Consider the following 15,724-nt stretch of genomic DNA (forward strand, 5'->3'; position numbering starts at 1 on the left):
CTTCCTTTGTTCCCAGCAGGCAACATTCCCTCCTACCTCATACAGAAAATTCGTATCATGAGTAGTGATTTTCCTCAATTTGTCTTCCCTACCCCACAAACAAAAGCACACAATGACTTTGCTGTATTCACATGTATTCCTCTCATCTTTCCTCCTATCTCTAAAAACAATATGTCCTTCCTTTTTACCTGTCCCTGCTTTGATCTTGGATCCAGGTCAATTGACTATTAAAGCAAGTTGCCCACATGGCCACTTCACCGAATGCACAGTTTACTGGGTTATATTATTTGTTTTGACTCATTATCATTTCCAAAGCAATGCATGTTGGAAATTTTCTAAAGATTTCTACAAAGTTTTCATAGATTTCATTTTGTTACCTTCATAGCACCACTTGAAGGAATGATTATGTGTGCTTGTACCAGTTGCCTGTTTTTGGACTCATAGGGCAGAGGAACACCACCCACAGGAAAGTCAGAGCAGGAGGCTGCACAGAGCACCATTGTCCTGTGGGCCTCAGCTTGCGGGGTGTGTGGAAGACTGGGACTGAGGGGCAGCATGGGAGAGCCTATAAGTGTATTATTAGAATAAATCAATTGAAAATATTTATACTTATGAATAAATATTCATATGTAAAATATTCTTGGCTGTTTTCTTAAATATATTCTTTAATATAAGTATAAAAATAAATATGAATATATACATACATATGCATATACACACTCCCGTATAGACACATACTCTTTTTTTTTTTTTTTTTTTTTTGAGACAGAGTGTTGCTTTGTTGCCCTGGCCAGAGGGCTAAAGTGAGTGCCCTGGCGTCAGCCTAGTTCACAGCAACCTCAAACTCCTGGGCTTAAGCAATCCTACTGCCTCAGCCTCCCAAGTAGCTGGGACTACAGGCATGCACCACCATGCCCGGCTAATTTTTTTTTCTATATATATTTTAGATGGCCAGATAATTTCTTTATATTTTTAGTAGAGACGGGGTCTCTCTCTTGCTCAGGCTGATCTCGAACTCCTGACCTTGAGCTATCCACCCGCCTTGGCCTCCCAGAGTGCTAGGATTGCAGGCGTGAGCCACCGTGCCCGGCCTCACATACTCTTTGTATGCTCCTAAGTCTCACCGTTCTTTGCTCACTAGTGTCCTCTTGCTTCTGCGATCACCATCTCAGCCTATCCTGTGTGCTAATTCTACTCTCCATCTTTCATTCATCAGACAGATCCTCCATCTGCCCCACTTTCCTTTGAGGCACCGCCAAGGGGCAGTGGCCAGCATACATCTAACATTCTTTAAAATTTTATCAAGACAGAGTGAAAACTGAATAGTTAAAAGAACAAACACATTGGGGAAATGGTCATTTGATGAATTACACATTGATCCAATTTTAATTAAAAAGCACTTAATTACTGAATTGGCATTATATATTATAGCCCATCCCCTTTTGTGTCCCCATGAGCCCAAGTCCAGCTAGAATTTTACTTTTTATCAAGTATCTCTCTTCGTTAAAAACATGACAAAAAACTTAGAGGTGGTAGTTTTCTTATTTTTTTCTGTTCCCACTCTGTTGGTTTTATCTGTCTTAGCAAGTTCTTAGTAAATATTTACTGAGCAAATAAATACAATAATACCATGTGGCTTAAGGTTGATAACTACAAATGCCTAAGAAGGTCACCAAATTCAGTGTAGATTGGTCTTTAAACCTGGTTATCTTAGAAGAATTCTCATGAGGTGATAAAATGTTGAAAGTGAACTAGAATATTATTGGTGTATGTGAATAACTCAGAACACTTGAGTAGGAGGCCTTCAATTTATCCTCATTTATTGGGGATTTTCTAGAGCAGGCATTAATCTAAGTTTAGAGAGGACCCAAGCAGATGTTCTGGAGCACAGAGCTAGAACAGGTGGGGTATGAGAGTAAGAAATGTTCCTCTTGGCAAATACTCTGGAAATTGCAACTGGAAGCAGATGACAATCAAATTTAGGACTGACAAGATAATAGATTTATAAGCTAGAGAGAAATTTGATTTGGGAAGGGACTTCTGGAGAAAGCCATGAGTTAGGTAGTTAAATAAGCTGGCCAAGGTATGCACTTTCACTTAAGTCCTGCAATGTCTATGGAAATAACTATGATTATAATTTTTAATCATGTGGAATTAGCAAAATGTAGATAAAGGGCAGTGACATGAATATATTTTAAAGCTTTATAGCTCCAAAGGTAATATCACTAAAATATTTGTTAGCCGTGTCTTGGTAAACTGAGACTTCTTATGTACATATATGCATTTTGCAGGTTTAGAGCAGTTTGTTGGAAGAATGCAAGATTTTCGATTATACCAAGTGGCACTTACAAACAGGTAAGCAGAGGTTGTATTGTAAACTTCAAGAAATGTAAGGATAACTGCTGAATTCACTTAAATAAGAGTACTGTGAAGATTATAACATTTTTCATCTTTACAGCATTTGGCAAACATCACCTAATTAATGTTTGTAGTGTTTGCTTTGGCATAGTCTGTGGCTGTTATTCACTAATGCTACTCGATCGGGTAACTCCTTATAACATGAAATTGATGAAATTCTTTACAGAGGATTTTCTCTCAGAAAACTTGATTTTTGAATGGTTTATAGAATTTGGGATACATTTATTTAAACATTCTATGTGAAGTAGTTTCTAATACTTAAGAAACTGCTACTGCCTTTTAAAATTGCTTTGTTGAATTTATAACTACTAGAGAATATAGAACAATGAAAATGATTAATTATTTTGATACGTGGGAAATTCTCATGAGACTGGGCTATTAGACTTGGAGACAAGAAGAATGAGTATTTGAAGTATTGTGATGTATTTTTCTATTTCCAGTGAACAAATAATTATATAGACTTAGGCTAGTTTTAATGAAGTATTTTCTCATCTCAAGAATAGGTGAGAAATTTTTCTTTGGGCTTCTCAGAAGCGCACAGATTTCCATTTTATTCAGAAAAGTTGAAGTAAAATTCTGCTTAGGATGGCCTCTGGGCTTTTCTTCCCCAACTTACGATCTGATGATATAATAATATATTGTCGTATGGATGAGTTGATCTTATTTACTTCATTAAAGAGTAAAAACAAGAATTTTTATTTATATTTCTGCAAGGGTGATGTAGATTAGTGGTGAATTTCCAAACAATAAGACTAGTTCTTGTAAGTTTGTGAAGCATTGCTTAATCAGTGGCAAATCCGTTAGCAACATAAACATTCTTTTCTATTAGTCTATATAATCAAGAGATGCCTTAATAAAGGGTGTGGTTGCACTGAAGCACCTTGTTGGGGAGATTTTCTGCCACTAGCCTTACTCCCTTTTAGATCAGCTTTTTCTAAAATACTGAAGAGCAATGTTGCAGTAATTGTTTGGGAATAAAGTGTTTCCACAGGGGCAAAGATTTTATGCTGGGGTACCAGCTTTTGGACCCATTCAAAACCTGATGTCAGTTTAAAAATATCAATGAGATTTAAAGAAGAAGGTGTCACTTCATGTGATGTAGGGAATGGAAAAAGCCGCCTGACTTTGCACCACCGGGGACTGCGTGAAGAAGTCTGGTCTCTCCAGTTGGCCTACTTGAAATGTCTGGGAAGGTGTTATGTGGAAGAATGCCTATAAATAGAATGACTAATTCTGGTCTAGAACAAGTATATTGCCCTTAATGGAAAAATTAAATATATCTACCTGGAACTGGCATTCTTCTTTGACTGTTGGCAGCTGCCATACGATCTGAAGCCACTGAAGCACTATAGGATGCCAGGATCTGTACCGATGAGTCACAGGAAACCATTGACAAATGGCCTTGGCCTCAGTCCCTTCACCTAAAACAGAGGCAGATAAAATGATGCTTGCTTTCTTACCGCGTTCCCATGGATGAACCGGAGACCTTATCTATAACTCTTATTATTCTCAATATATTATTGTTCATTCTCAGTGGTAAGTCAGTTTACCAAGCTAAATAAATGTTACCTTTTTATATTATCACAAATAGACAAAGTAACACATTCTGATATTTAAATATCGTGATAATCAGACAAGGGCTTGTGCATGCTTCTTGAGGTAAAAAGTTAACATTTGAAAATATACTGATTTTTGATATTCATTTGATGAGAATGAGTATGTTTATTTGGCCAGGAATGAGTTTTATTTTATGTGCCATTAAGAAAATTATTAAAGCTAAATGGATACTCATGAAAGCACTGAAAGAGTGATATTCATTTGTAACAACTTTTAAGGATTCTATTACTGTAAAGCTGTTTGTTCTTATGGTCTCCCTCTGACTCCCACAGAGAGATTCTGGAAGTTTTTTCTGGAGACCTGCTCAGATTGCATATCCAGTCACATTGCCGCTGCCCTGGCAGCCACCCTCGGGTCCATCCTTTGGGACAGCGGTACTGCATTCCTAATGACGCAGAAGACACAACCAGTAACAGAGTGTCACGGTTGAATCCGGAAGCCCATCCTCTCTCTTTTGTCAATGATAACGATATCAGTACTGCCTGGGTTTCAAATGTGTTTACAAACATCACCCAGCTTAATCAAGGAGTGACTATTTCAGTAGATTTGGAAAATGGACAGTATCAGGTAATTACAGACAATGGGGTGTGCATGAATTTCCAGTGGCTGCTGCAATAACTTACCACAAACTTCATGTCTTAAAACAATAGCAACGTATCCTCCTGCAGTTCTGAACACCAAAAACACAAACTCGGTGTGTTGGCAGCACTGTTCTCCCTCCAAAGGCTCCAGAGGAGGATCCTTCCTTGCTTCTAGCTTCTGCGGGCTCTTGGTGTTACTGGGCTCATGGCAGGATAACTTCAATCTCTGCCTTCGTGTTCACATGGCCTCCTTCCCTGCTTTTCCATGAGCATCAATTCTCCCTCTTCTTTCTCTTATAAAGCCCACCCTAAATCCAAGATGATCTTATTTTAACATTCTTAATTATATTTGCAAAGATCCTACTTTCAAATAAGGTCATGTTTACAGGTGTTAAGAGTTAGTATTTGGCCATGTCTATGTGGGGAACACAATTCAACCTCATTGCAAGGTGAAAGCCGAACCAGGCAATTGAACATGACCTCCTGAAAGCAGTGTATTATAATACATGAAATAAAAGTATCTTAAAGACAATAGGCGGGGCCTTATTTTTTAGAGATTTATGTTAAAATGGTATTTTTGAAATGTGGAAACATCCTTTTTATTAAGTAGCACAAATTACTCAAAACTGAGGTGCTTTTTCTAAATAACTATTTAAGAAGAACATATATGATGTTTATTTCATGGAAGTAATGCCTTTTGTTCATGTTGTCATATCAAGCAATATTAATTTGCACTTTGATTTATAAAATCCTTTAGAAGAGGGATGGATATACAATTATAGAATATATTGCTTTTAATACAGGGCTATGAAGTTTCTGGATGTCCAATAAATATTTGATAATTACAATTATGAGGAAGTAATCCATTATATTTGAATCTAACAATTCCATGATTTGATTTATACTGATGGGTCAAACTTAAAACTTCAATTGAAATAATTAACATTCATTTTCAGGTGTTTTATATTATCATTCAGTTCTTTAGTCTACAACCAACAGAAATAAGGATTCAAAGGAAGAAGGAGGACAGTTTCAATTGGGAGGACTGGCAGTATTTTGCTAGAAATTGCAGTGCTTTTGGAATGAAAAACAATGGAAATTTGGAAAATCCTGATTCTGTCAACTGTCTTCAGCTTTCCAAGTATGAATATCTTTTAAATAATTAATTATAATAGACTGTCAAGGTAGTAATAACCTACCTGTAAGCTCACTCACTAGGCTGGTAAAGACTTCCTTCTACCATCAGTATCAAATTTCTTGAGGCATATTCTCTTAAGTCTCTCCCCTAAATTGAGTTTTTTTTTTTTTAAGGGGCAAATAAATTTTCATTTACTTTTTTCTCAAGGGATTACAGATTGCATGCTGTGATGCTCTAAATATCTTGTTGATGGATTTAAAAAAATTTTTTTTTTTTTTCAGCTTATGGGGGTACAAAAGTTCAGGCCACATACACTGAGGGGATGGGTGTATAAATTGAGTTTTAAACTGTGTTTAAAGTTCTTGTAAAAGACTTCAGAGTAATTCACATTTTTAATCCTACTGATGTTTTGCAATCTGATTTTCAGATTGTTTAGCAAGTTATCTATATTAATAGAGTTTTCATTATGTTCTCAAGGAATGTTTTAGTATGGCTTTCTGTGACACTCCTATATGGTTTGCATATGAAATATACGGAATATGTTTATCTTCCTACAATGAAGCATTTAAGCTCTGACTGATAATATGTAATTTCTCTTAACTTCTCATAATTTTGTCGAAAATATGAATAGATTATCATGATATCAAATTTCTTTCTCCAACAGTTTTACTCCATATTCCCGTGGCAACGTCACATTTAGCATCCTGACACCTGGACCAAATTTTCGACCTGGATACAATGACTTCTATAACACCCCATCTCTTCAGGAGTTTGTAAAAGCCACACAAATAAGGCTTCATTTCCGTGGCCAGTACTATACAACTGAGACTGCCGTCAACCTCAGACACAGATATTATGCGGTGGACGAAATCACCATTAGTGGGAGGTAGTGTTCATTACCAAGGTTTTTGATTGTAGTGTGATTTTCATTGTAAATTTTGTTTTCAACAAGGTTTTTGTTATATCTATTTAAAAACACATTAACTTAGATTTCAGAGCATTCCAAATTCCAAGCTTCACCTTTTGCAATGATTTCCTACTCTAAGATTTTTTTTTTGGAGATTGGTGAGACTTTTCTGTAAAATGGTATAACATTGTTTATGGACTCAATTTTCAAAAGTTATTGGGTTTAGAAGTTATGATACTCTGAATCTGACTTAGAAATAATTTATTAAATATTTTACTTGGTTTTTTTCTAGAATATAATTTGCAGACATTCTGTTGGAAGCAAAGAGAAAGAGCTGGATTTGGAGTTGTTACTATAGTGCCGTAGAGTTTTTTTTAAGTATGGGGCTTAGACTACCTGAGATCACAATTCATAGTTCATGGGGAATATTTGTTTTCCTTTAGAGAAAAGATCTGATGTGTCCTAAGTAATTTATAAATGTCTGATCACAATTGAGAATATGACTTACAATATTTTAAAAAAATTGACAGCTGCAAAACTAGGCAGCAAACTATCTAATATAGAAATGTGCTTATAGATTATGTTTAGAATGGGTTGTTCTAGAGGAATGATATCCCTTGCGAATAAAGCATATCTTTAAGAACAGATCAGAATGCCAATAGATAAGCATTATTTGTTTGTTAAGTAATAGCATAATGAAAAAAGCAATACTATTAAACATTTATCATTTAACTTTGGAAAAAAGAACAACAAAAAAAAAACCCTGCATTCTGCAATTTATTCTGAACTTTAAAGTTTTAAGTCTATAAATTTTTAAGTCAGTAAGTGCCTTCCTTTGGTAAATGTTGGTATTAAGTGTAGAAAATTCCACCCACCTTCCCAGGATGGCTTGAAAATCATCTTTACAATGCAATGTGATTTGGATAGTGATGATGGTCCTTCTAGTACTTCAGGATTAATTCAAAACTTTTGTGAGTATTCACATGATTAAACAGAAACTGATTTTTGTGTTGATTAAACATACTGTCTTCCTTGTTGGATTCACACAATGTGTGTATATATATTCATAGGGGCTTAAATATATTCACAGTTGAGTTGGTGTGTCTCAGGAGTGTGCAATGCTCACATTTGCAGATGTCAGTGCCATGGTCATGCCGATAATTGTGACACGACAAGCCGGCCATACAGATGCCTCTGCTCTCAGGAAAGCTTCACTGAAGGACTTCATGTGAGTTCTATTTTATGCATGGAAATCTAAAAGAAAAGTAGGGGTGGTGACTATAAATCCTATGAACTTAATTTTGGTCTAACTTCTTTGATTTATTATAAAAAGAAATTGATACGAACCTAAAATGTCAGTTATTCCAGAGAGTTTTTGTAGAGAACAATACCAGCCATTAATAGGTTGAAAATTGTGTTGCTAAGCAATAATCTCAATCAGAGAAATTACACACATCCTAAGGTTTTCCTTTCCTTTTCTGTTTCTTTGTTTCATCAGCATTATTATTATTATTATTTTTTTTTTTTTTGAGACAGAGTCTCACTCTGTTGCCCAGGCTTGAGTGCAGTGGCATCATTGTAGCTCACTGCAACCTCCAACAGGCCTCGCGAGTAGTTGGGACTACAGGCATATCCACCATATATGTCTAACATTTTAAGATTTTTGTAGAGACAGGGGTCTTGCTATGTTGCTCAGGCTGGTCTCGGACTCCTGGCTTCATGCAATTCTTCTGCCTCAGTCTCCCAAAGTGCTAGGATTACGGGCATGGGCCACTGTGCCTGGTCTTCTTATTTTATAAAAGAATTTTTAAGGCATTTTGATACCTGGCACTAAATTAAAAAAACGATTTGATTTCTGCATTTAAAGGGTATTTATATGGAGGTGTCTATCACAAAAAACAGTCTTTAGATATAGGGCTATTTTTGTGTATTTATGTCAGTCAAGATCAATTTATTGCTGATACAAGCAATTGTAAGTAAGTAATTTGAAAATCTATAATAAAATTACTTAAGAATTATGTTACTTCAGTTTGTCTATGATGGTCAGGGAGAATTTCATAGTTGATGTGAAAATTTAGCTAGATCTTTAGGCATAACAGGCAAATGGAAAAAAAATTGACAGATATTTGCTGGCAGAAATATCTAGCAACAATCTTGGCAACAGCTGATATGAGAGAGGGTTCAGCAACAGTAACAATCATACCAATAATGAAAGTAGATAATATGGAGTCTTAAGTAAATGATGTTTAAGACAACCAGCTGTCAATTTGTAAGAAAATAAAAGTGGGAACCCTACCTCATGGCATGTACAAAACTTTATGTGGCATCAACATTTCAATGTAAAAATAACTATAATTCTATAAAATAAAGATTAGAAGATTTCTAAATCTAATGTCAAAGGCCTTTATAAGCTAAACAAATGAAATACAAACAGAAACAAAAATATATGAAGCCATGAAGGAAATTAATGAAATATTGTTATATAAATATTTAAAATTCTGTACAGTGTAAGGACTCATACAACTGTGTAGTGACAGTGATGGATTAATAGAAAATATTTGCGTCATATTAACAGGTAAAGAGATCCCTAATACACAAGGAGCACTAATAAAATATTAAGGAAAATAAAACAACCTAATAAAAAAGAGCAAATGTATGAACAAGCAATTTACAATGGAAGAAATAATAGTCAGTAAATATATGAAATGTTACCCAAACTCAGTTTTACTCAGATTCAAATATTGTGTTTAATTTCTCAAATTAGTAAAAGGTTTAAAGATTGATAATATTTAAGACATGTGAGAATATAACCTTTTATACAACATTGATGGGACTGCTAGTTGATACAATATTTTTGGAGAATAATTTGACCATATCTATTTAAATTAAACTTGCAAATACAGCGAACTACATTATATAATTGCTGTCATTCTAAAAAGCAATTCTTTCCTGACCAGAGTATGGAATGGTTATGTTTGTACCATTATGTTACGTAAATGTGGGCTTGTACATTAGTATATTTTAGGTTTTAAGATAATAGCATTGTCTCAAAGACTCATGTATGATCTGTGAACCTAGATCATGCCCTGTACTTGTGCTTTAGTTAGTCACATCACTTCTCTGTGAATTTGTTTTATCATATTATAGAACATCTTGATTTTTTTTTTATTTCAGCTTGTTATGGGGTACAAAAGTTTAGGTTATGTATATTGCCCATGCCCCCCCAAACCCCACCCCCGGGTCAGAGCTTCAAGCGTGTCCATTCCCCAGACAGTGCACATCGCACTCATTATGTAGGTATACACCCATCCCCTCCCCCCAACCCCCATATCTGCCCGACACCCAATTGGTGTTATTTCCAAATGTGCACTTAGGTGATGATCAGGGAAACCAATCTTCTGGTGAGTACATGTGGTGCTTATTTGTCCATTCTTGGGATACTTCACTTAGTAGAATGGGTTCCAACTCTTTCCAGAGGAATATGAGAGATTCTATATCACTGTTATTTCTTATAGCTGAGTAATACTCCATGGTATACATATACCACATTTTACTATTCCACTCATGTATTGATGGGCATTTGGGTTGTTTCCACATCTTTGCTATTGTGAATTGTGATGCTGTAAACATTCGGGTGCAGATGGCTTTGTTATAGAATGTCTTTTGTTCTTTTCGGTAGATGCCCAATGATGGGATTGCTGGATCAAATGGTAGGTCTACTTGTATCTGTTTAAGGGATCTCCATATTGCTTTCCACAGGGGTTGCACTAGTTTGCAGTCCCGCCAGCAGTGTATGAGTGTTCCTGTCTCTCCGCATCCACGCCAACATGTATTGTTTTGGGACTTTCTGATAAAGGCCATTGTCACCGGATTTAAGTGACATCTCATTGTGGTTTTGATTTGCATTTCCCTGATGATTAGAGATGTTGAGCATTTTTTCATATGTTTTTTGGGCATTCTTATATCTTCTTGTGAAAAATTTCTATTCATGTCCTTTGCCCATTTTTTGATAGGGTTGTTTGATTTTTTTCTTGCTGATTTTCCTGAGTTCTAAATAGATTCTAGTTATCAGCCCTTTGTCGGATATGTAGCATGTGAAAATTTTTTCCCATTCTGTAGGTTGTCTGTTTGCTCTCTTGACAGTTTCTTTGGCTGTGGAGAAGCTTTTTAATTTAATCAGGTCCCATTTATTTATTTTTGTTGTTGCTGTGATTGCCTTTGGAGTCGTCTTCATACATTCTATTCCTAGGTGAATGTCTATAGGAGTCTTTCCCACATTGTCTTCTAGAATTCTAATAGAATTCCTGAATAGACTATATCAAGAACATCTTGATTTTTAAAGAATCATCTGTCAAGGTTTTGGCGAACTCCATTTCTGACTTCTGATTCTTAATCTAATTTGCTTTCAGCTGTAACAGTAATGTGTATAGTTTAATGGCAAGAATATTATCTAAAATGCAGACTTCCTCCAGCACATTTATGGTGTAGCCCTGTTCCTCATTTCAACTCAGAGTCTTTGATTTGGCCTCCTTTCTTTTCTGTGTGCTCAAACCAAAACTTTCATGTTCTAATTTAGATATTCTTTTGAATGTATTTTCCAGATCACTGCTTTATATCATTGTTCTTGTATATATTTGGTCTTTACCACTAATCAATAATTATTTTTTAAAAGGAATCATTTATATATTTTTTGATTTCTAGTGTTTAAAGTCTTTGAATTTGATTTGATGAGTATATCATGAGAAAAAAATCTTTAAAAAAAGACTGATGTTAATATGTTCTATTGTGTGGCTTATATTGTCACAGAAAGGAAGTTAATTGCATTAACTTGATTGATTCACTCTTTATTGAGCCATAGTTGTGTGTTTAAATTTTTGCCAGTTTGACTTATTCTAGATTTTAAAGTTAAAGCAACATTTACTGTTCCTAAGGTCTTCTTTTGATCCCATAAGATTGACATATCTTCTTTGTAGTCAGTGATTTCGTTCAATAACTTTTCCTTTCCTCCCCAAACTCACTAACAACCCAATAAAAAAATGTTTAGGAATGAATTTACTCTAGGGCACTTTAACTGAATGTTTCTGGTGCTTGCAAGCTACATTTTGACTAATACTTTCTTATGACATGATTTTTGAGCTTCTCTTGCTTTATGTTGATTAGTCAGTTTGTCTTAGTCTTTTTTTGTTTGTTTTTTATTTTTATTTATTTATTTATTTATTTTTGAGACAGAGTCTTACTCTGTCGCCGGGGCTAGAGTGCCGTGGCATCAGCCTAGCTCACAGCAACCTCAAACTGCTGGGCTCAAGCAGTCCTCTTGCCTCATCCTCCCGAGTAGCTGGGACTACAAGAGTGCACCACCATGCCCAGCTAATTTTTTTCCTATTTTTATTAGAGATGGGGTCTCCCCTTGGCCTACCAGAGTGCCAGGATTACAGGCATGAGCCACTGTGCCTGGTCCATTGTCTTAGTCTTTCTCTCACTTCTTTTTGATGTCCTGTCTTATTTTTTTCTCTCTCTTTAATTTCTCACTATTGAATGTTGGATATTTTATGATTCCTGAATGATTTCATGCTTCTCGTTAAAAATAAAGCCATTAAATGAAGGAATCCTCATGATTGGTTACAGAAGACAAGTTGGGATTTTCAGATTTGGTCTCAGGTGTTCTCAAAAATACCTTTTGAAAACAAAAATTAAAAAAAAGTAAACTTTTGTTATTTTCCTCCTTAACATACTTTAATAATTCATGAATTTAGCTAAAAATTTAAAAAAGCAACAAACATAAATTATTTAGCAAAGTTTGTCAAATGCAGCCAAAGGGAAAATGTTAGTAGACTATTAAGTTAAATTATTTCTTGGTCTTAAGGTATTTTCAACGTGTTAAAAATAAAAAAATAATTTTATAAAAGCATTTCTAGACATGACATTCTCCTTTTATCATTTGAACTGTTTTAATACATTTAGGGGACTTGTCATAGAAAAGTTGTCTTATAACAATTTGAAAATATGCTCATTCAAATGATTTTCATATTGGGCCACTTTATGAAATAATACGTTTTAATATAAGTCATTCATTTCCTATTGGAATCTTTGTTCTTTTTAAAGACCTGGATATAATCCAAAGAGAAATGTCTTCAATTCCACAGTATTATGCTAACCATTAATAATATTACTCAATAAACAGGGCTTTTGTGAATTATATTACAGCCATTTGGCAAACAGATGAAAATGTAAGCCTTGAAAATATGCCAGTTCTTGGCAATTGTCTTTCCTGTGAAAAAGCGTTTTTAGCAGAAGTGAAAATGAATGAAGTAGAAGAAAGGAGTAGAATGGTGAATTCAGGAGCAGATTCATGGACTTAGCCATTCTAGGGAATTCTCTTTATGAAAGGTTCTTCATTTATTTATAAAATTGATGCCATAAGCCAGTGGCCCATAGGTGGGAAAAATGTTTAAACAGTTCTTAATTTAACTTCCACCAAGAGTTTTCACTTTTTATTTTAAATTTCTGGCTTCTCTGCATCAGGATATGGTTCAAGACTATGTCCATTTCCTCCCGTGGCAACAACTGGCTGATGCAGGGTGGCAGTTACTCCATTAGAGCAATGTCCCTCTTTGCTTTGCTGCTACTTTCACTGGTGTCAATAGCCTTACATCTGGGTGACCCCCCTTGTGTTAACTACTGACCTTCAAAGACTTTAGAGCTTATAAAGCAAAGAACCAAGACAAAGCATGTTTCCTTCTCCCCAAACATAATCTTGTGCCCTTTGTGGTCAGTGCTCGCCTCCAACTCCCAATCTCAGGAAACCACCACTCTGTTTTCTGTTACTGCAGATTAGTTTTGTCTGCACTAAAATTTCATATCATGGAGTTATCTAATGTTTATTCTTTTGGTACATAGGCTTTTCAATCCCACTTCACCTTCCCCCCATTAGATGATTCCCTAACTACCTGTGCCATCGGCTTTATTGCAATAAAGTACCTCTTGTCCTCTTGGTCAGAAAGTTCATGATAATTATCAAAAAGTGTTACGTTAAGCTCATAGGTACAGAATACAAGCTAGGAATCAGAAGGTTAGATTTATACGTCAACTAACATGGTTGCATATCTGCTAACACATCTATTACTTATCCTCTTATCTAGCACTTGACCCATTCTAAGAGCTCAAGTGTTGATAGACTCTAGCTTTAAGAAAAGTTTTATCAGTTGAAACTTGCATCCTTATGAGTTTTCATTTTCCTTTAGTAGCTGTATTGACCCTTCAGGGGCTCTGGCCAAGAGTGATGCAATGAGCAGTGTGTGAGCCAAGCATTGGCACTTTGTTGGCTACTTAGCTATTCTTTCATCATTTTGTGACATCATTACCTGCAAGGGTAGCCAAGCCTTCACAGAGCAATTTATTGGTAACCACAAATGCTTCCCTTATTCGTTGCCTCTAACTTGTGACCCTTCTATAACATTAATCATGAATCTTATGAATTAACTACAATCAAACTATCAGTATAAATTTTGTTAGTATTATAAATAGCACGGCCAGCTTGAAACATTTTATATCATAAGCCTTCTGAACACTCAATAATTTGAATTGTGCCAACATCACACTCTACAATGCTTATTATGTAAATGAATATTTCCTGTTATTTTTGTGAGTGTGTTCCCTGAGAGCACTGAAGTCCAAAAGTATGAGTCATCATGACTAATTCGTGTTATATTTATATTATACATCAGGCTTTACCACTACTTATTTATCTGTTTGCTCCCAGAAAGATTTTACTCTAAATGTATTTCATTTTATAGTTTATTTTTTGTAATACTAGTGAATTAATTCATTTTCATATAACTAGCAGTCCATATTATAGAATCAAATTGACACTTGATGTGCATTTAGGGAGTCAAGGTCAAGCATTTTATTTCCTCTCTGCCACATTGTGATATTATTGATCTTTGAAAAACACTTGTGCTAGTTCTTTGCCTGGGATAGATATGTGCATAAATACATTTAAAATGTAAGCTGAAAACATAAAAAAGAAACCTCTTCAATGGGGAAAAATTAAGACAGACTTCCAGAAGAAGCAAAATAGAGATGACTAAAGTATAAAAATAATGAAAGATAATATGTGAAGGGATGAGAGTAAAGAATTATCCAAAGTTGGGGTATTACAATGATTCTTTTGAGTCCAAAGTAGGCTAAGAAAAAGAAATACATATGTAGGTATGATGTAATAAATCTGATGACCAACAAAGATGAAGAGTAGATCCTAAGAGTAGCCAGAGAGAAAAAGACAAATTGTAAGACATAAATTTATAAGAAACTAGTGATAATTTATTTCTCAGTAGCCACAATGGAAGCCAGAACATGGTGAAATAGGACCTTTGAAGTGCAGAGAGAAAGCGAGAAACCTAGTATAGCATTTGTAGTTAGGCTACCAATTAAAAACAGGAAAGAAGGAACACATGGTCAGTCTAACGAATATTTACCAATATTACCACCAAAAGACTCTTGATAAAAGAGTTTGTAGAGGATAGTTTTGATAAAGAAATATAATGTTCCCAGAAAAAAATATGCCTGATATGCAAGAATGAATTGTGAACAAATAAGCCTGCAAATATGTGGATAAATATACATAGAGATGGACTATATTAAATAATAATGATGCATATGGAGAGGAGTACAAAAAGTAGCAAGATACCATTAAGTAATTACGAAAAATAGCATTTAAGGGGAAGAGATACACCCAACTTCAGCCCCCCTGTAGCCATCGTGTTGCACTTTGGGAGGAGGAGAGCAGTTACTGAGAAATGCTTGTAAAGTTCACAGCCCATGAGCACAGGCTTATTAATAACTGAAATCTAAATATAGAATTATAGGACACTTTCACTCCCCTCACTTTTTACCACCACAGCAACTAAAGGCCTATTTAGCCTAGTTTGTTTTACCTGGTGTATCATGTCTGGACTTCAACAAAAAATTACAAGGCATACGAAAAGGCACAAAACACAGTTTGAAGAGGCAGAGTAAGCATGAGAAAGAGACTCAGACATGGCAGGGATGTTGGAATTATCGGAT

General features: G+C 35.2%; 1 protein-coding gene across 2 annotated transcripts in view; it reads left to right on the forward strand.

Moving 5' to 3' along the window:
• Positions 1 to 15,724, forward strand: part of USH2A (usherin) — a 611,994-nt gene that overhangs the window by 62,390 nt on the left and 533,880 nt on the right. For both annotated transcript variants that reach the window (XM_069459265.1, XM_069459264.1), the window contains 5 exons: positions 2,292 to 2,355; positions 4,308 to 4,602; positions 5,573 to 5,757; positions 6,419 to 6,640; positions 7,796 to 7,889. In XM_069459265.1, the coding sequence (XP_069315366.1) occupies positions 2,292 to 2,355; positions 4,308 to 4,602; positions 5,573 to 5,757; positions 6,419 to 6,640; positions 7,796 to 7,889 (860 nt within the window). The remainder of the gene's footprint in view (positions 1 to 2,291; positions 2,356 to 4,307; positions 4,603 to 5,572; positions 5,758 to 6,418; positions 6,641 to 7,795; positions 7,890 to 15,724) is intronic.

Source organism: Eulemur rufifrons, chromosome 27 (genome assembly GCF_041146395.1).
Source record: "Eulemur rufifrons isolate Redbay chromosome 27, OSU_ERuf_1, whole genome shotgun sequence".
NCBI classification, from domain to species: domain Eukaryota; kingdom Metazoa; phylum Chordata; class Mammalia; order Primates; family Lemuridae; genus Eulemur; species Eulemur rufifrons.